General features: G+C 38.2%; 1 protein-coding gene across 1 annotated transcript in view; it reads left to right on the top strand.

The window, feature by feature from the left end:
* The first annotated feature begins 20947 nt into the window (after positions 1 to 20947).
* The window catches only part of LOC117402521 (sodium/potassium-transporting ATPase subunit beta-1-interacting protein 2), a 201487-nt gene continuing 200055 nt past the window's right edge, over positions 20948 to 22379 (top strand). The window contains exon 1 of the mRNA XM_034003744.3: positions 20948 to 22248. Within this exon, the coding sequence (XP_033859635.1) occupies positions 22195 to 22248 (54 nt within the window). The 5' untranslated portion in view covers positions 20948 to 22194. The remainder of the gene's footprint in view (positions 22249 to 22379) is intronic.

The following is a 22379-nucleotide window of genomic DNA, read 5'->3' as shown; positions in this document are numbered from 1 at the left end:
GAACAGATCTGTTAAAGGGCAGTGTGGCAGGGCATAAGCCCTGCGGCTGTAAATAGTGTGTGTGTGTGTGGTGTAAATATAGGGTTGGGAGGGATGGGGTTAAAATCCTCCCTGCCAGAATGAATGTGGGAATGTGGCTGGAGCTTTAATTGAACGATTGGTGGTTAATTAGGCTCCAGCCATGGCCTATGTAAGGGAGGAGAACTGCTTTGTTTGGGAGTTTGTTTAGGTGAGTGTTTGAGTAGGTAACTGTGTTGTGTTTGAGGTAGTGAAGGCAAATGCCCGGTCTTCTTGTTTTGTTTGAACCTATTATTTTGGCCCCTGTGCCTTGTTTATTTGTTACAGTGTTTTCTTTGTTGGTTTAATAAACGTGCGCAACAGCGTTTTAACTGCAGCTCTTTGTTTCTTTTCTGTTGATACAATCTTGGGCCACAGGCAGCATGTTGTATGTTAAAGAATACCAAATTAAGTTGATTTTATACATCATATAATTACAATATGACTTTATGGACCCAGTTTTCATAACTTCGCCAACTAGTAGCGCTAGCTCAAAGGTCATTTGGGCACGATTTTTGAAGCATAACTTTTGAGGCGTGGTGTCATTAACATTTTGTTGTGAAGTGATTTTGATGGTGCAAAGCTGCAGATGAAAGGCAGGCTTATTTTGAGCGCAATCAACGGCAGCGCTAGGGGTAGAAGGAAGTGAACGTGAAGACAAAGCGTAAGTATATATACATTTCTATATTTACATTTTATAAATTGAATATTTATTCATTTTCTGTTTATTTATTTTTAGAGAGAATGGAATATGCATCAGCATTCCTGCGTCGAAGGGAGAAAAGATATCGAAATAGTTTTCCGAACCTGTGCTTCTTAGTTTTGTACGACAGCGAATGCAGACATCGCCTCTGATTAACAAGCACACTATAGCTGATATCTGCCAGTTACTGCAGGCAGTTCTGGAAAGAGATACGGGAAGATGTAACACATTGCCTGTTGCATTAAAGGTCACAGCTGCACTAACTTTATTTGCCACTGTTTCCTTTGAGAGGACTGTAGGAACTAGTGCAGGTATTAGCCAGTCAGATGTAAGAGGTGCTGTACATGAAGTGTCTGCAGCTTTAGTGAAGCGTGCAGGGCAGTGTATTCGTGGCTTATGATGTAACCCAAATACTCCTGCTCGATCTGTCATTGAGCGTACATTTGGAATGTTAAAAATGCTTTTCAGATGTTTGGATCTGTCAGGTGGTACACTACAATACAGTCCTTAAGTCAGCATTTTTTTTTTTGTGGCATGTTATGTTTTTCACAATATTGCCATATGAAATAGATGTCGTATTGATCTTCCCGAGGACACAAGCTTTTAGGGAACATGAGGCTTTTAGGGAACACTGGGAGAGACAGATCAGGGAGTGCTTTTTTATATGTATTGATTTAAATTGTGTACTATAATAGACATTGCATTACGTATACTCCTTTTTTTGTAGGCTATCAAAATATTTTTGTTTTCTAATTTTAAAGCAATTTATTTTTTGCGGAAAGAGGACACAGCTTTGTAAATGTCTGAGTTGTAATGACTACAGTGTAGTTTAGGGGTCCCTACTATTAGCAAAATCGCTTAGGTAATTTCTGGGCCAGGCTAACTACTATTTGCATTTCATCCCAGGATTCTCGACAATGGTGAGGCCCCTCTATAAGCTCACTGCTGAACCAAGGCACAGGAAGCAACCTTTTGGTCAAGTTAAGCAACGCAAGCCACTTTTTAGGAAGCTAAAGCTAATGGCGTCGCTAAAGACAGTGTCCAAAGAGCCTTTATGTTAGCAGTGAACTGTCAAGCAGTGGAAGATCGTGAGATGCCTGTTCAAGAGGATTGCTGTGAAAAGGGAATCATGCCTGAACTGTCAAAGCCTGTTTCTTTAAGGAGTGAAGTTGTGAAGGCAGTTCTAGAGACCCACTTGAACTGGGAGAAACATGTGCCTGCTAGGGCAGTGTGTGCCACACAACATGTTCAAAACCTGCTGCCAGGAAGTCAACCCACACTTCCAGTTTTTACTCTTCAAAAGTTGCAAGAAGAACAGCAGGCAGGTGACGGGGTTGGAAGGACCATGTTCTACGTTTAGCACGGTAGAAGATCTTCCGTCGTGAGTTAGATCATGAGAGCTCACAAACCAAAAGACTGCTGAAGCAATGGGAGTTGGTAGAGCTTAAGACCAGAATTTTATACAGAGCATCGAAAGGACCATCGGAGTGAAGAGATACCAGTTAGTGGTCCCTGGTTCTCTGGGTCCCTGCAGGTCACCAGGGTCAGGGGAGAACATTGTATCTGATATGCCAAAGATTCTTTTGGGTGGGATTAGAAGAGGAAGTCAAGTCACTACTGTAAAAGATGTGTAGTGAGCAAAACACCTGAACCCGAAGATAGGGCTCCGCTCGAGAACATCAAGACTATGGAACTGATGGAATCTGTGTGCATGGACCTTTGGACTGCTGAAGATACTAAGAACAATAAAGTGGATGTCTTTGTTGTAACCAACCACTTTAACAAGTTATATATATGAATTGCCTCCTGACACAGCCATTGCTTCTCAAATTAATGTAGAGTAGGGCCTCGCAATTCGGTTGTGTGTTGTGCTGTTCTGCTAACCTTGTGTGGGAGGGATTGTAACAAAGCAAAGTACAGCACTACTTAGCGCAGGCATTGCAAGTGGTCTGCTTGCCTTAGAAAGTTGCATCACAGCCTCATATTAAGTGCTGTAGTTTGTAAGTACTGTAAAGCCATAAATATTTGCGAGCCTTTTATTATGTGTTTTTAGGGTATGAAAAAAACTGCACAAACAATACAATGAAATCTTATATATATACTTTAGATCGTTAATTGTTTGCTGCGGTATCTCTAACTCTTCACAATGTCTTCACAGATAGATAGGGATTTTAAAGTCACCTGATGATTTCTATCTCTCCTTCCTAACTTCAAAACAAATATCACATTACTAACACTGCCTTAGGGCATGTATACAAAGAGATCAGATTTTTAAAAAAAAAACATAGAATAGACGGCAAACCTTAACGTACACAGGCACGGCATGGTACTGCAAGTGCTCTTTCATTTGATGTACATACGTATGTCCTGAAGCTGAAGTGGCTAGTAAACACTTTTATGTATTTTTCCTTGAAATCAATGTTCTCTTATTGTACAACCTGACACACTGATCCCATGATTTCCCCTGGCCTCTACACTACACTTCCTAATACAGGGTGGTTTGGTGTATGTCCCTTAGGAAGCATTTGGGTAAAATCATATGTACATTTAACTGTAATATTTCACATTGACTTAAATCATTTTTCATCCAAGAATAAACTGTTATTCTGGTCTTGCTTTACTTTTGCTGGAATCTGACGAGTACTATATATAGAAGTAATTTTGCCAGGCAGTAAAAAAAAAAGGATAGCGTCACGACCCAAGCTGCTATCAGCAGGAAGAGACTCAGAGACCAGGAAGTTGCAGTTTAAACACTAGAGTGCACATTTAATAAATACAACAACAAATAAACAGGAACAAACAAACTAGCACAAGGGCCAAAATAAAATGTTGTAGGCTGGGCAATCGCCTTCACTACAAATAGTCAAAACACAGACCTGACTCCCTCCACCAAACAAAGTTAGCATCAATTACCTAATTGGAGAACTGCCACACCTGTGATTGCTGGCAGGGACAGATTTAACCCCATCCCTGCCAACCTTACATTCCCACACCCACACTATTTACAGCAGCAGGGCTTCTGCCCTGCCACAGTTCTGTTTAAGGAACTTATGTTTAAATAAAGCAATTTAAAATATGTCAAATTAATAATAATAACAGGGAGACTGTATTATTTTGGTACTTGCACAACAATATCGCTGTTTAAAAAGAAGATAAATATTGTCACCCACAAGCTTTATATTGCAACATATTGCAGCATCATCAATGGAGCATTTATTGACTAATCAGTCAGTGTCACTCAAACACTGTAAGCCATTTAACACATTAGCTTATATTGATATATCATGATAAGAGAACCAGAAGCAAGGAAGAGGGTAATTGATCATTATCAGATGGTTTTGTGGTTGCATGCGCCTGGATCTAAACAGACATTTGAAAACCTTAGGACAAATAAACAGTGGTGCAAGTTCAGAACATGAACATATGAGGGTTGCAGGTTCACTTCGACATGCAACCACAAAACCAAAAACATTTCAATCTTTAAGAGGTGCAATCAGAAAAACTATTTCTTAATCTATTATAGGATGTGTATTAATATCCAATAATTGCTACATTGATACACTTAGATTCTATGATATTTCATCAAAAACCAAATAGAAACAAAACATTTTTTCCTTCTAACATTAAAGGATAAGATTCATTAAACTAGCTAGCTACCTGAGGCTTAATAAATATCTTGGTATCTGTCACGGATGGCTGGGTGATGTCACCAGACCAGGAGATAGACACAGACTCAGTACTACGGGGTGAGACGCAAATGCACTCTTTCTTTATTAAATAAATACAACAAACCAAACAGAAACAAAATGGCACGGTGGCCTGAAGCAGGATGGCTTGCGTGGTTATTAATCAAAATAACAAAACAAAAGGTTCGAACAAAACAAACTCTTTCCCAAAACACAAAACAAAAAACTTTACAAAACAAAACGGCTCGTTGGCCAAAACTAACAGACAAAGCACAAAACAAAGTTAACACTAAATCAAACAAGTATCGTGCTGGTTTGAATCCAGCACGAGTAGTAATTATTTACTTTCAGTATCTGTTCTTACTTGTCTCTTTCCTCCTCTAGACAACCCACCCCATGCAGCCAAAGCTGCAGGTCTTTTATATTATGGCCGAGGGATTAACTGGCTATTCATTATCTTATTACCCCTCGGCCATAGTTTGCACAAGTTTAATAAATCTGCGTACCCCGTGACAGTATCCTTGAGTAAATCTTCAAATGTCAAACATTTTAATAAGCATTCTGTCCCACAAATGTACCTGTGGCAAGATGGCTTGCGGGTGACGTCAGACCAGGGAGGAGACAGACACAGTGCTAGGGTATGGAAGTGCTGATGCATGAGTTTTAATAATAAATCTAATATTTAAACAAAAAACAAAGCACTTAACAAACCAAACAGACATGGAACAAACAAGTATCGTGCTGGTTATTTGGATTTTAGCTTTTCTTTTTATCTCACGACTCACGTCTCGTTCTGCCTCTGAACACACTAACCCTGTTCAGCCAAATCTGCTTGTTTTTATATTATGGCCGAGGGATTAACTGGATATTAATTACCTTGTTTATCCCTCGATCACATTCGGCACGGGTTTTCTCATATGCGTGGTCAATGGCCAGTTTGTCAAAAATCACTCGCTGTTGACCACGCATTCTCACAATTTTATCTGGATGGGGCATTTTAATCCAATCCAAGCTGTAAACAATAAAACAGTCCAGTAGTTTTTGTAGTATTCAAACATGGATGATTAGCTTTTCAGGTGTACCAAGATATTTAGTGAGCAAGGGGGACTACTCAAATCTGATGCTGGCATTGGTGGAATTTCCATGTGTGTTTTTTTTTAGAACGAGACAATTGCTCGAGTAAAATGTCTTTATCTGACGTCGTGCAAATGAACGGGTAAGGTGGGGGTTGATATGTAAATTAGCTGTGCGTAAAGTTCTCGTGCTGTTTTCGCAGAGGGCTTGTGTAAATGTTGTTTCCATGCGCACAGAGAACTGGTACATGAGGTAATGTAAGCTGATGTAATAAAGATGCAATTTCTAAATACCTTGTGCATGGTTGTTTAATAATATGTTTTACTGCTCTTGCCCAAATTGCTTTTCAAATGTCATTGGTGGGGTGGTAAGTCCTTAGTAGTGAATACTGTCAGCTAATTTAACTTACGACTCATGAATTAAAAATGAACTCAGAGGTATAAAATGAAACTGATCAACACATGTATTGCAGAGCACCATGGCTGAAAACCGACAAAGACATAGGATTCTAAAGCTCTGTGCCAGACACCTTCCATGTATGCTCCCAAGGCTGCCTGGATTGTGAACAGTGGATGTTTTCCCTTTGTTTCGGGAGCTTGAACCTCCAAACATCCTCTACCAGCAAATCCTTATGCCTTGTTATCTAATGCCAATGGCTAGCTAAAGGACAGTTTGGACAGATTCTCATCCGTCTCGCTGGTTGGAAGAGGTTGTGCTGCATCACTCTTTCACAGATCTCCAGTGGATAAAGTTTTTTCGCGTCACCACGGCCACATTCCACATTATAGTGGAACTGGTAAAGGAGGATATGCAGCCAGCAAGGAATTACGTACGGGCTCCTATGCCAGTGGAGAAAAGAGTGGCGATTGCTCTGTATAGGTTAGCATCCTCAGCTGAGTACAGGGTAGTCGACAATGTGTTTGGGGTGCATAAAACCACAGTTCATCGTTGTACTTACAAATCTGTCAACTCCCTTGTTCAGTGGCACTGCAACATGTGCATATGTATGCCAGATGTAACTGAAGGAAAAAGCATTGCTCTGCGTGTCGCTGAAAATTTCAGGTTGCCCCAAGTAATGGGGATGATTGATGCTACCCACATTCCCATCAAAGCACAACAGCACTGTCTGAGAGATTACCTCAACAGGAAGTACTGGGCATCTTTCATTCTCCAAGCAGTAGTGGATAACACTGGCATATATATATATATATATATATATATATGTGTTTACATAGGTCTTGACAACATATTTGTAAGGAATACAGTATATTATGACTTTTCATATAAAGTACCTTATAAAGTCACAAATCCATAATGTGTCAAAATACAGCTATTTCAATAATTTTGACACATCTTGTTACTTTATTTCAAAGGTTTAGAGACATTTCGTGTGGCATGCCAGGATCTGTGCATGATGCTGTGGCGTTCAGGATTGTATATGTGTCAACACCCACTTCAGCAGGTTAGTATTTCTTTCTTTTTTTTTTTTTTTAGTCGTTGCCAATTATTTTTATTATTTTCTCCCAATTTGGAATGGCCAATTATTTTTAGGCTCAGCTCACCGCTACCACCCCTGCGCTGACTCGGGAGGGTGAAGACGAACACACGCTGTCCTCCGAAGTGTGTGCCGTCAGCCAACCGCTTTTTTTCACACTATGGACTTACCATGCAGCCACCAAAGAGCTACAGCATCGGAGGACAACGCAGCTCTCAGGCAGCTTACAGGCAAGCCCGCAGGCGCCCGGCCAGACTACAGGGGTCGCTGGTGCGTGGTGAGCCGAGGACACCCTGGCTAACCAAACCCTCCCTCCCCCCCTGGTGGCGCTCGGCCAATTGAGCACTGCCCCCTGGAAGCTCCCGTCCTCAGTCAGTAAAGGAATAGGCTGGACTCGAACTTGCGACGTCCAAACTATAGGGCACATCCTGCACTCCACACGGAGGGCCTTTACTGGATGCGCCACTCGGTGGTCTCCCGGCACACACCATAAACCGACTGCAGCGAGTTCAGAATGCCGCTGCCAGGATCCTTACCAGATGTAAAAAACGTGAGCACATCACCCCGTCTTGCCCGGTTTAAACTCTCCTGTTCACCTACAATGCCTTTCATCACACAGGTCCTGAGTACCTCCTCAACCTGCTGACCTGCTATGTCCCTGCCAGCAAGCTGAAGTCCTCCAACTCTGGCCTGCTTGTTATCCCCAAGCAAAAGTGCACCACACTTGGAGAACGCTTGTTTAGCTTCATGGCTCCGACTCTCTGGAACTCTCTCCCGGCTTTGGTGCGTGATGCTCCCACCGTCGCTCGCTTTAAATCAACTCTCAAGACCCACTTGTTCGCTATTGCTTTCCATGCTCTTTAAGCTTGATATCTGATACCAGCTCCTGTGTTGTTGCTACTATATCATGTATTATGCATTTTCACTGTATTTAATGTATTGTGCTTTTTCTTTTTAACTGTATTTCATGTATTTTGTATTTTTCACTGTATTGTATTATGCATTGTTTTTACTGTATCTCATGCATTATGCATTTCTCTGTATTTAAAGTATATTTCTAGCTGTTACTGCATCTTGTAAAGTGCTTTGTGATGGTGGTCCACTATGAAAGGTGCTATATGAAATAAAGATTGATTGATTGATTTACATTTTAATGTGAAATGCGTGTTTCCATTGAAAATCAGCGTGGTCTTCCCGTTTTTTTCTTCATTTACACAAGTAAATTAGATTTACCCTATCCCTCGCTTTGGCCTTTCTTTTCAGCCCCAAACCTGATTCTCATGAGTAAATTCTCCCAAACGTGCATGCGCATCGACATGTCACGTGTAAACAGCCCCACATGGAAACTGGCCCATTGACAGGGCTTCTTTTATTCAACTTTTCACATTTGGATATTGGTCTAATAATAATAAAACTTTTTGTGGACACATAAAATCATGTCATATTTCAGAAACAGTCAATGATACATACTTTTTTTTTCCACTTAACAACCGTAAACAAATTACTACACATACCCATTTTTCATCATGTTTACAAACCATTCATTCAATTGGAAATGCCCAGGGGTGGGTTTTTTTTTTTTTTTTTTAATTATATGGTTCGCTCCAATTTATCACAGACTTTTTTAATATTACTTTTTAGTGCTGCTGAGGTTGACTGTATTATTCATTATATTGTTCACATTAAGCCATTACAGCAAAACAAAAATCACAAAATAATGCCTAGTCAACACATACAAATAATGATAATGTTCCACCACCATACATTCATCAGATTGCTCAAAAAGCATTTTAAATATGAACTGTGCTTGATGAGTATTCTATGTTCTATGAGGCTTAAACCAGAAAGGTCCTTAATTAGATATTCTTAAGAAATTGTGTGAATTATCTTATATATTGTAATCATTGGGTACCTCCTTAGCATTGAAACCATTTTACAAACCAATTTAGATAACCCAGTATAATTAGAGCAGATGAAATTGATTGTTAATGCGTGAGTAGAATTATTAAAATTCACGACTGAAACCATACGAGGGCACTCAACAACACAGCTAGATTGGTCTGCAGATTTTATTACAGGACTTTTTCATTCATTAGCAGTAATTATTTTATCAGCATGTGTGTGGGTGTAGTTTATGAGGCAGAAACTGTCTGCAAGAAATACATATAAAAGTAAGACAATGCAGTCTCTCTGCATGCCCTCCGCAAACCTGAATACAGTAACTTTGAAACACAAGCACATTCAACACCAGCAGTGTTTATATTATCATCAGGAAATATGCATTTGTAAGCCACATGGAATGAAAGAATTATAATTTACTGAGAAATAGTAACATTTATTATGGTAATTGCATGCCATACTTCTTAGTTCTCATATGTAGGTTTTTTGAAATATAGGAAAAAACAGAACTACATACAGACGTGCTCAAATTTGTTGGTACCCTTACAGCTCATTGAAATGCTTAATTCCTCCTGAAAAGTGATGAAATTAAAAGCTATTTTATCATGTATACTTGCATGCCTTTGGTATGTCATAGAATAAAGCAAAGAAGCTGTGAAAAGATGAATTATTGCTTATTCTACAAATATATTCTAAAATGGCCTGGACACATTTGTTGGTACCCCTTAGAAAAGATAATAAATAATTGGATTATAGTGATATTTCAAACTAATTAGTTTCTTTAATTAGTATCACACATGTCTCCAATCTTGTAATCAGTCATTCAGCCTATTTAAATGGAGAAAAGTCGTCACTGTGCTGTTTGGTATCATTGTGTGCACCACACTGAACATGGACCAGAGAAAGCAAAGGAGAGAGTTGTCTGAGGAGATCAGAAAGAAAATAATAGACAAGCATGGTAAAGGTAAAGGCTACAAGACAATCTCCAAGCAGCTTCATGTTCCTGTGACAACAGTTGCAAATATTATTAAGAAGTTTAAGGTCCATGGAACTGTAGCCAACCTCCCTGGGCGCGGCCGCAAGAGGAAAATCGACCCGATTGAACAGAAGGATAGTGCGAATGGTAGAAAAAGAACCAAGGATGACTGCCAAAGAGATACAAGCTGAACTCCAAGGTGAAGGTACGTCAGTTTCTGATCGCACCATCCGTCGCTTTTTGAGCGAAAGTGGGCTCCATGGAAGAAGACCCAGGAGGACTCCACTTTTGAAAGAAAAACATAAAAAAGCCAGATTGGAATTTGCTAAAATGCATATTGACAGGCCACAATCCTTCTGGGAGAATGTCCTTTGGACAGATGAGTCAAAACTGGAGCTTTTTGGCAAGTCACATCAGCTCTATGTTCACAGACGAAAAAATGAAGCTTTCAAAGAAAAGAACACCATACCTACAGTGAAACATGGAGGAGGCTCGGTTATGTTTTGGGGCTGCTTTGCTGCGCCTGGCACAGGGTGCCTTGAATCTGTGCAGGGCACAATGAAATCTCAAGACTATCAAGGCATTCTGGAGCGAAACGTACTGCCCAGTGTCAGAAAGCTCTGTCTCAGTCGCAGGTCATGGGTCCTCCAACAGGATGATGACCCAAAACACACAGCTAAAAGCACCCAAGAATGGATAAGAACAAAACATTGGACTATTCTGAAGTGGCCTTCTATGAGTCCTGATCTGAATCCTATCGAACATCTATGGAAAGAGCTGAAACATGCAGTCTGGAGAAGGCACCATCAAACCTGAGACAGCTGGAGCAGTTTGCTCAGGAAGAGTGGGCCAAACTACCTGTTAACAGGTGCAGAAGTCTCATTGAGAGCTACAGAAAACGTTTGATTGCAGTGATTGCCTCTAAAGGTTGTGCAACAAAATATTAGGTTAGCAGTCCCATCATTTTTGTCCATGCCATTTTCATTTGTTTTCTTATTTACAATATTATGTTGAATAAAAAATCAAAAGCAAAGTCTGATTTCTATTAAATATGGAATAAACAATGGTGGATGCCAATTACTTTTGTCAGTTTCAAGTTATTTCAGAGAAAATTGTGCATTCTTCGTTTTTTGTGGAGGGGTACCAACAAATTTGAGCACGTCTGTACATTTATACCATAGCGCTCCTGAAAAGGCTTTTGGTCTGGGAGTAACTTACCCTCTAATGTTAACACTGAGGGGGTAAAATGCAACATTACCTTGAAGTCATGAGTAATGAGTAATGTACTATCTTTAATTGTAATGGGGTAGGCATTAAAAAAGTGCCTTCCATTTTTACTGCATTACTTTGAACTACTGCACAACCACGCACGTGTTCTACAAGTGCTTTATCGGCTCAGCGCATTTTTTTTTTGAGGTATCACACTGACTCTGCAAATTAATTATGTTACTTATATTTCAACATTCAACTCTTAAATTCAGTGAACATGTTAAAACTTCAATATAAAACTATTAAGTAATTAAGTAATTAATAAGTTATAAAACAGTTTGTTTAATATTATAGACAACTTTTTTTTCGCAGTTACCTCTGACGATGGTTCCAGTTGGATTCGTAGCAGGACTGGGGTGTTTACGCTTCAACCTGTGTAGCTTCAACTTTTTCTTATTCTTACTTCTGCTTATGCCCTTTAGTAAAGCATGCAATATGCAAACAGTTATACTTATATAGTTGTATAAAGGTGTTATTCAAAAACTTTACATTTTACAACAAAGAAAAATAAAAGGCAGGATAATTCCAGTTTTCATATTGGGCAACATTTTAATCTTTTATGTTGACATAAAAAAAAAATATGACTTCTGTGCAAGGGCACCGATCTCTACTGTAAGGTGGGGGGACACAATGTGTATTAATTTAGGAAAATAAGGCGTGATGTTACGACACATTCTTATAAACACAAATGGCGATTGAAACAGTAATAGCAATAAGAAATATTTTTAATGTGTATTTTAACTATAAACTAATCTGCTTTAGAAACGCCGTGTTTAATCACATTGTAAGTTGATAAATTAGAGTGATTTAATAACACTGGTATTTAGAAGGGAAAAAAATGTTTTGACACAAATATATTTATGAAGGAATAAGGTCACTCACCTAATATTTTCCAAATAGGTTTTTTCTTATGTCTGATCTGGAACATCTGATCTGGAACAATGTCTTGGTGTGTGTGACAAACTGCTACAACGTTTAGTCTGCTTTGTGTCATGCTGCTGCGCAGCCAGGACTTCAGCCATCATAGGCTGCTGAAACTGCGTTCTGCTTGGGCTGAAGATGCTGGTGAAACTAGTGAGCAAACGTACAAGTTGTTCAACTTGTGGGACAAGTCTCCTGACTTTGGTTGTCAGTTCTCGGATTGTTTTTACGGCTTCCGCAACAGATCTGTAGTGATTTTGATGTTTAAACATTCTAAGTTGGATCATTAGTGAATCCTGACTGAGTTCAGGATACTTACTTAGGATACCATTGCTCTTGACATGTAGTAGTACGTTTTCTAAAGCTTGGTAGTGCTTAAGGTCATCGCTGTCAAATCACTTTGACAATTCAGATTTTGAACAGTCTATAAACTCGAGATACTGTGGTCGGTAGCGTTCCAGTTCGGTTGTGGCATGATAAGCTGTAGCAGTTCCAGTGTACTTGCAGGTGTTTTGCGGTGTCTTGGAATTGTCAACTGTTGTAAGTCATACTGTTCAATTAGCTTGTTCACGTCCTCAAACATTTCATTAAAATAGTGTTCACTGCGTACTACATCCACCTCGCGTTGTACAGCTTTTACTGCTTCCAACATCCCAGCCGTACATGGATCTTGTAGACATTAAGATTTTCCAGCAGCTCTAAAACTGGCATACCCATGTGCAATCCCAACAGTACTGTTCCCATTCGAAATCTTACTAGTACGCCGTTGGCATGAGAAGCTGTTTCTGACCTCATCTGCTCTCTGCTGCTTCCTCCAAACTGGACAGTACCTTGGAGTATTGTGTTAAAACAGATTTCACAGCTGCACGTAGTGGCTTGATTCAGTGAAACTTTGTACTTTCACTGCTAGCAACATGCGCTGTAAAAATTGCCAAGTTTTTGAACCCATTGAAGAGCATCTCTAATAACTGCCACAAGATTGCAGGAATGACCGCTGCAGTGAACATAACGTGCTAAAGGCTGCTTTGATTTGATTTCTGCCTGACACCCATGGTAGGCTCCAGACATATTTGAAGCACCATCATACGTCTGACCGCATAGGTAGGATATTGGTAACTGGAGTCGAAGTAGAGCATCCTGCACAATATTTGCAATCGTTTTTCCACATGAATCAGGTGCTTCATACAAGCCAAGAAAGGCCTCATGAGCATTAAGCTCTTCATCAATGTATCTAATACATATCGATTATTGCTCCATTCCACTGACGTCCTGTGTGCCATCTACAATAACTGAAAAAAAGCTGAGAGCTAGTGCGAACTGCCTGGCAGATTGCACATATTAAAGAATGAGCTTGCAATTGTAATATTTAATTCTGAACATCGCTTGATGTCATGTTCATTTTTCTCATTATCCATTGTTTTAGTTGTGGTTCATCTTCACATCGTAACAACAACAGCTGCTTAAAGTTTCCTTGATTTGTGTCATGACCACGAAAGTCAAGTCCTTGACGAGCTAAATACCGGACTGAAGTGAATATTTGTTGGAGACACTTTCACGCAACCTCTTGCTCACCACAGCACCTGGTCATTGAGCAATGCATCGATTGGCTTTGATGGTTTGTGTTGTTTTAGTTCTTGTGATGCTAGTCCATGAGTGAATGATTTTTCATGGCCTTTACATTTCTCCAGTGCTTTCTTCCAATTGCGAACCCCATCATACAAAAATAACCCCTCTGCAAATTTGGACATGTTAATTAGTTTCATTTGCCATGCCTTCGCACGGGAAAAGCACAGTACTTCCTTAACCGACTCCTCGTAATGCAACCAGGGGTAACGTGTGAACCAGTCGGCTTGAAAACACAGTGTTTTCTTGCTGAGATTCTGCTTAATAATTGTTGATGTTGCCGGCTGGTTTGGATTTTGCGGTAAAACAATGCTTACATTCCCTTTGCTAGCAACTTCAGTAGGCCTAGTATTTGTATCTGCAGCAGCAGATTCCTCAGAAGTAGTAGGCCAACCCTGTAAGAAAATAAATAAATCTACTCTGTCTCCTGATTTATACAGTTTGTTATTAAACAGTTTATCACCACTTTCTCTACATATGTTTCCTGTTTATATTCATTACACATATTATTTTTTTTTGAAGGAAATAAGCTGCATTAGCTACATTTAATTACTATTATCCCATTATATTTTATTGACAAAAAATTCCTACCTTGGGCTCCCGAGTGGCGCATCCAGGAAAAGCACTTGCGTAGAGTGCAGGATGTGCCCTATAGTCTGGATGTCACGAGTTCGAGTCCAGGCTTTTCCTTTGCCGACCGAGGACAGGAGCTCCCACGGGGCAGCTCTCAATTGGCCGAGCGCCACCCGGGGGGAGGGACGGTGGGTTGGGTCGGCCAGGGTGTCCTCGGCTCACCGCGCACCAGCGACCCCTGTAGTCTGACTGGGCGCCTGTGGGCTTGCCTGTAAGCTGCTCAAGAGCTGCGTTGTCCTCCGACGCTGTAGCTCTTGGGTGACTGCATGGTGAGTCCGCAGTGTGAAGAAAAGCGGTCGGCTGACGGCACACGCTTCGGAGGACAGCGTGTGTTCGTCTTTTCCCTCCCAAGTCAGCGCAGGGGTGGTAGTGGTGAGCTGAGCATAATAAAATAATTGGCCATTACAAATTGGGTGAAAATAATAAAAAATAATTGGCAACAACTAAATTTATTAAAAAAAAAAAAATCCTACCTCACTCTAACTAGTTCTTTCACTCTATTTTTGTTTGCAGGTGGCTTGCTAAAAAAAATTTGAATATCCATTTCTAAAATTAAACCTGTAACACCATTATTGTACACATGGACTAAAGCAGTGACATGTGTGCAAGCAATGCTGCATGACACATTCACAGGACCAGTTAATTGTGTAAAATAACTAGAGACCAGAGTAAGAGCGGATATGTAAAATGTTGGATGAATGAATCCTGTTTTAAATCCCATTATACACAACTGTAACAATTACTATATTCACACACTTATTGTTCTGAGATTCAGCTTTTATTAGGGAGCTCCCCTTTTTGTACATAAATGTGTTTGCTTCCTATGAAGTATTTTGTTAAATTCTATAAGATTCATATACAATAGGATTGCTTTAGTCTAGTTTCAGTGTATTCCAGTCTCTAAGTGTAGATATTTTCCACTGAAAATATTTAACAAACACATTTTTCTCATGGGGCGGGGGGACAACCAATATTGGTCAGTTTTTATATTACCTTATTACAAAAAATCCACTGTACTCAGACTTTCTTCAGAGACTGTCCCAGAGGTACAATATGCTGCTGTATTTTGTAAACATGCCAAATATCCATGAGTGTACACAGTAACATTGATACATGATGAATAATAACATCATGAGGTAATAAATACAATAAATTAATAATAATATTATGAAGATTCAGAGGGCATAAAGTATTCCTTTTATACAATGCAAAATTTTTGGATGATTAAGATAACATTTCAACAACACGAAAATGTATTAAAAGTTTAATCTGTAGTTGATCTTGTAACTGTTTATAACAGCTCAGTTATCCTGTCACAACCCAGGGAGAGAAAAAAACAGGTCAGGCAGTTTGTTTTGAATAAACAAGTTAATACTGTAGACAACTGGACAACAGGAAGTACGTGACTAGGTGCTTAATTTCTAAGTCTTGAGCTGTGGAGATGATAGAAATGTGAGGACACGTTTGCACACAGAACATATTATTGATGTATTTCACTTGAACCTGCAGCTTATTCTGAAAAGGGGGAAATCTGTTAGTTTTAACTTCTAAGCCATTTTTTTCCTTCCACAAATAATAGTGCAAATTGCATGTTGGTGTAAAGACCTTGGTCAATCTGTTCAAATGTGCTTTACTCTAAGAGATCCACTTTTAAAAATGACCATCTTCAGTTATCAGTACTCACAGAACTATCTATGTTTTCTGTTCCAACCTATTTAGCAGCTAAAGAAAAGTCTCAAGTTTGTCTACCCTTCCAGACACTGGTATTCACATCAGCTATCTGTTTATTGCTAATTACCCATCTATCCATGCAAGTACTACTGTATGTGTAATAAAAATGCAATCCGTGAGTTAATTTTTTTATGCTTGCTTGTAAAAACATCAATAAGTAGCCGTTTCCCGTTAAAGAAAAAAAAAAATTCTGTAACCAACCAGTTAAAATAAAACATGTATAAGTCTATAATCCAGAGTATGCCATTCCCACAGCATCAAATAAGTAACACCATTTTTCCTGGTGTCCAATTAAAAGAAGTTAAGAGCTTCACAGTGGTGCATAAATTCATACAGGATCAATATCTCCCAGTTTCGCTACTACAGATGCATGCTTCTTGTCATTTTCATTTGTGTGTATTTCCTTTACCTAAATAACTAAATGGTTTATCCAATATAAATAGAAGCTATTTGACTACAAAAAGGCTGTTTAATGAATATAAATAAGGTCTTCAAGACATACCACAAAATGCCATTCTGACAGTTGAGATTTTACAGCAAGTACTGATGCATACAATTAGCATTGTGCTGTTTCAGAATATAGTATTTATCCAGTAGTTGTCTAATACCTAACAGTGAATAATAAAGCTTTAAAACCCTGTTGTTGTGATTGGTCATCCAGCAACGTTAACCAAACGTTTAAAACAATAAATGTATATGAAATGCCTGCAGCAGCAGGCCAGTTATCCTAGAAGTACTCCATACATGTGCAAACTACATTTATAGATTTCTCTTCCTTTTAGTAATTTGCATCCACATGCATAAATAATTTAGAAAGCTGAGAATGATAGCATGTTAAAGAAAGACAATAATATCTGCTAATCAGTAATGCATGGTTTCAAACCTGGCAAACACTTTATACTGAGTGATGGGAATTCATATGCAGTTATAAACATTGCTTCCTATTGAATTTCACGGAATTAATTCAATTAAATAATACCAAATCTACTTGACACCTTTCTCCAATTCCAGAATTGTGGTATATTTCCCTTACTATTGTATGGTGATGTATGATATATAATTATTTATATAAAACATGGTATGATATGGAAATCATACTTGTTCATCACAACTTCCTTATTCGTTGAATGCCTGAATTTACCTGTCTGTGTAAACTGACTACTTTGTTTTTAACCTGTGAAAATACAATAGCATCTCAATAGAATGTGCCCTGGTTAAATGAATCCAGTTAAATTTAAAATTTAAGGGGCAGCAGTGTGAAGTAGTGGTTAGTGCTCTGGACTCTTGACCAGAGGGTCATGGGTTCAATCCCAGGTTGGGGAAACTGCTGCTGAACCCTTTATTTATTTATTTATTTTTGCTCCAGGTAAAAAAATAAAAAAATAAAAAACTATATAAATGGGTAATTGTATGGACACAAAAAATGTGATATCTTGTAACAATTGTAAGTCACCCTGGATAAGGTCATCTGCTAATAAATTATATATATATATATATATATATATATATATATATATATATATATATATATATATATATATATATATATATATATATATATATATTGTAGTCAGCATCCATCAAGAGAAGTGGCTGTTTGGATGTTGATCACTAATGGCAAGGGGTCAGACCCCCACAGTAATGTTCAATCCTGACCAGGAGTGTCAATAACAATGTTAGGAACAATCACCACCACACCCAGTAGGGGTCACTGTGAAGCAAAATGGAGTATATGACCTAAATGAGATCACAAATATTTTTAAAAAGTCAATGTAAATCTGAAATAAATTGATACAGGTCACATATGTGTGTATTAATAACCCCAAACTAATATTTTATTTATTTATTTTACTTGATTTGTTTATTAACATGACCCATTAACCTTTTGATTGGATCCTATTTTTTTGCGAATTAACCAATCAGACAACAGCTTCAATAAGAATTATTTATTCTGCACAGTATAGTTATTGAAAACCACACGCTGTGCTCTTCGTGCAGCTGAAACATCTGCTGATCACTAACTTACCGGTATACAAAGGTAAGAACGCTTCATTGTGTCTATGTTTACTGCCATGCTGGTTGTGTGGTGTTGAGTTGAGGGGATACGTCTATTATTATGTGATAGAGTGTTTTTTGCATATGACCCCTCCCATGTGTATGATGCATATCCCCCCCAGGGGACGAGCATCCCGCTGAACAGTTTCCAAATGTTGGCAAGTATGCGTCCGGTGAGTAGAGGCCTTTACTGTACCTCCTTAAACTCTCCATATCAATCTATCACTTTTCACATGCACTGCAATTGACCAAAATAACAAAACAGAACAAGAAGCAATAAAAAATAAAGAATAGAAGAATAAAAACACACAAAAAAAACAATATTTTGTTCACCCTACAGGTCAACTTCTCAGCTGAAACAACAATTTTAATCTTTCCTCTTTCCTTTTGTTTTTGTGAGGTTTTTTATTATTCTTTTTTTATTGAGGCCACAGAACCTGTTTAGTTTTTTGCTTATATTGGAGTGGGAATCAGTGATATTCATTTATAGAAGAGCAGAAGTGCATCATCATCATAAAGTCAGTATTGTTTCCTCACACATGGAAAGACTGCTGCGGCACTGTTAGCTATATACTCACTGTTTCTTTTACACTCTCATGTAAAAATTCCAACAGTGACTCTAGCCAAGAATTAGAAAAAGATGTGCATAGAATGGAGAACTTTATGGGAAATCTAGGATATTGCAATTTTTTTTTAATTGTTGGAATTACATTTTCCCGATGGGTCACTTTAACATGCAAAGAAATATTTTTCTATCTGTGCTAGATTAGGACTAATCGCTAGTCCAAAAGTGGGAATAATTTATTGATTTCTTTATTAATATATACTGTATTGTAAATGATGCATTGTAATACAATTAGACATACCTCTGTATATAGAGATTTGTATGAATAAGGGATTTCACTATTTACAAGAGATTGTACAGCGGAACCCATTTTATCTGACATTCTAACAGGTAAGGAAGGGGGAAGTGTTCAGTTTTAGCCGATAATAACCAAAAAAACACCCCGAAGACCTATTTGGAAAATTGGTTTTACATTTTTTTAAACCGATAAACCTGGGTTTCGGCAATATATTTTTGAATAATGTCAATCATTCACTACTCTTTCTAAATAAAGTAAATGTCTTTCAGAAGGAGGTGTGCAAAGACATTGCTCCTGACCAATCAGCATTTTTTTGTGGGCCTACGTAATAAAATACACTCCTTTGAGTGACTTTTGTTTTAATTAATGTATTTTCTATTTTATTTTATAAATGCAGAAATTGCAATACAAAACGAGGGACAAAGTGAAAAGGAACATGTGAACAAAGAACAAGAAATACAATAGAAATGACCAGGGCTTGATACATTACATTCTGAGTTCATTAATGACATTAGGGACTAGGGTGGGCTCAAAGAAACAACAGCTCGATAGTGTTGCAAGATTATTTTTGTTATTGTTTAGGACCAATAAATTCAGAACCAGTAATTATTTTAAAATTAGGTTAACATTTATATTTACACAATTCAAAATTATTAAAACAACATCAGTAGGCCTATTATGATTCATAAAATAATAATTAAAATAAATAAAAAATACTTACTGCTAAAAGGCTAATAGGTCAATCGGTTAAACTGTCCTGTTAATTTTAATATTGCTTTGCACTGTATTAGTGTTTGCCTTCTAATTGTTTGTATAGTTAGTTAAGGGTCTTGTATTCAATAAGATCTTTACTCAACCAAAAAATAGAACCTGAAAAATTCAAGCCCTAGTTATGTGGTAGGCCTAAACAGTAAAATATGTTTGCAATTTTATAAAAAAAAAGATCATTTTGCACAAACTGTACTTTTGGGGCTTCAGTAGATGTGTTTAATTCTTTTATATAAATAATTTTAAAATAACAGAAGAAAAAAAATGGACTGTTGTCTTTAAATATACCAACTTTGTAGATGGTTTCTTTTGTAACTTTGTCCTTTCCATAGATATTCTGTAACATCTTAACCTGTTTTTGGAAATGTTAAAATAATATCGTAAAAGGGGAATGGATATGACATGAATTAGGGGGGCAGCTTATTTCACACAGTTGGTGTCTAGGGGGCTAAGACAAGCTTTTTTTTTTTTCAAATGTAATACCAATACACCCACAGGGGACTATCTAGTTTATAAATCATCATTACAATCTCTGGGGAACTGGGGATATAATTGTTGGCCTTAGGGGAAGCAGTCTTGTAATCTCTGCACTCAAACAGCTGATATGAAGGAATGAATTAAAAATGCAACACAAAGGCAATATTTTCACAAGTCACTCAGGTAACCAGATTCCATGATTACTTCAGTCTTGTTTACTAAACTGTGTTTTGATGCCTGTATAAAGTACACTCCGTCCAGTACAGTGCAGTACACTTATCACTGTTCACCTGTAGTTGTCCCTATCACGACATACACAAAAACAATACCCTTACAAAAAAAAAAAAATGCTGTGTAACTGGATGCAGTAACTGTAATAAACAAAAAAACCACAATACTTAGCACACAACTATACTGCTTGTTACTTGGAGCGTCTAATACTGAAGGATGTTTGTAAGTACTAAAAACATACTAAATAACTACAATATTTCATATAGTACATTTTTTTACAGTAATACTTATAAAAGGCATACATCACTTCATACACTATTTATGACATCAACTCCTACTAGCACTGTTTCAAAAGTATACTTTAGATGTAGGCCCTGTTATATGGGAGTAGAAATATATTTGATCAAAATTATAACCATTACCCCTACCCCACTTCCCCCGCCCATGCAGCAATGGAGCAATACGCTAATCCAGTGGATTTGGATGGGCAGTTCCTCAGCGGTGTCCTCTATATCATTATCAGTCTCTTGCTCGGTGAGAGGGACAAGTAACACAGCAGTTTCCCGAAACCACTGCGTGCGGTTTATCCAATCTGTACCATCAGATGGCAGGTCTGGCTGCACTCTCACACAGTGAATGGTGCCTGGCATCTCTTCCCTGTCTCTGTTTGTCTTAGCTGACGCTCTGCTAAAAATAATAATAATAATAATAATAATAATAATAATAATAATAATAATCATAAAAAGACGGAGCAAAGTAATCGAGGCAATGAACCCGTCAGCTGGAAATGTTCGTCAGCATCTTATTTTCCAGAAGTACCCAATTTAGCTTTGGCGATCCCGGACAGGAGCTGGTCTTCTCATCAGCTGTTTATCTTTCTGTCTCGATGGCACGCTGCTTCTTCTCATGAGATAGCGGTGAGGAATCACACACCTAACTGGGGTTTAGCTGTCTTTATCCTGCCATCATTCCCACATGCTAACGGGAAAATATATATATATCCATCTACCAGGGGCATCTATCTTTAGTAGGGGGAGCGACAAGTACCCTATATTGTATAGTGGTAAATAATAATACAAATCTTTGTTTCGTGTGCTGGTGAGATTAACAACATTCTGGTGAAGAAAGAATTTGGACATTTGTATGGAGTTTCAACCTGACATTCTTACCTCGGTCACCTTTTTTGCAAGGAACGGGATGTTTACATTATGTTTGGATAAAAAGGGAAAATAAGGAAGATTTGTTATGATTGAAGAAACAGTGACTTCCTTTACCCGTGTCACTTTTTTGCAAGGTACGGGATCTTTACATTGTGTTGGGATAAAAAGGGAAAACAAAAAAGGAAGACTTCTTATGTTTTGAAGAAACAGTGAGTTCCTTTCCCTCTGTCTTACTAGTAATACTAGCGTGATTAACTACAGTACAGCGAGACGCAGAAGGCAACTAAATCCTAACAAAGAATACTGGCCATTGTATTTACAGAAGTTTGATGGTTTTGCACTGCTGCTGGGTGGTTAATGATTGCGAAAAGGGTGTACAGCTATGAGAAGAAGACGGGCTGTAATTGATGAATGTTTGGTAACGAGAAGGTCCTAGTGCATGTTGGTTGCATAGAGCGTTCCATTTCAAACAGATTCGTCTCACAGGTGTTTCTGGGACCAGAAGGCAAATTGGATCATTTGGAGTTACGGTGATCCACGTGGGACATAAACGCCCGAGTGGAGCTTTTAACAATGGGCTGCTGCAGTGGAAGATGCACACTTGTCTTTATATGTGGCATGCAACTGGTAAGTAAATGTTTGCATTCCAGTTTCTATGTTTAATTACTAACGTCTTTAACAAGTAACACAACTACACTGCTCATTAATTTGTGGGGTATTTATTATGAAATTGAAATGGCACAGTAGATTTATTTGAG

The sequence above is a fragment of the Acipenser ruthenus genome, chromosome 5 (genome assembly GCF_902713425.1).
Source record: "Acipenser ruthenus chromosome 5, fAciRut3.2 maternal haplotype, whole genome shotgun sequence".
Classification (NCBI taxonomy): domain Eukaryota; kingdom Metazoa; phylum Chordata; class Actinopteri; order Acipenseriformes; family Acipenseridae; genus Acipenser; species Acipenser ruthenus.
This window is presented reverse-complemented; position numbering and strand designations above follow the sequence as displayed.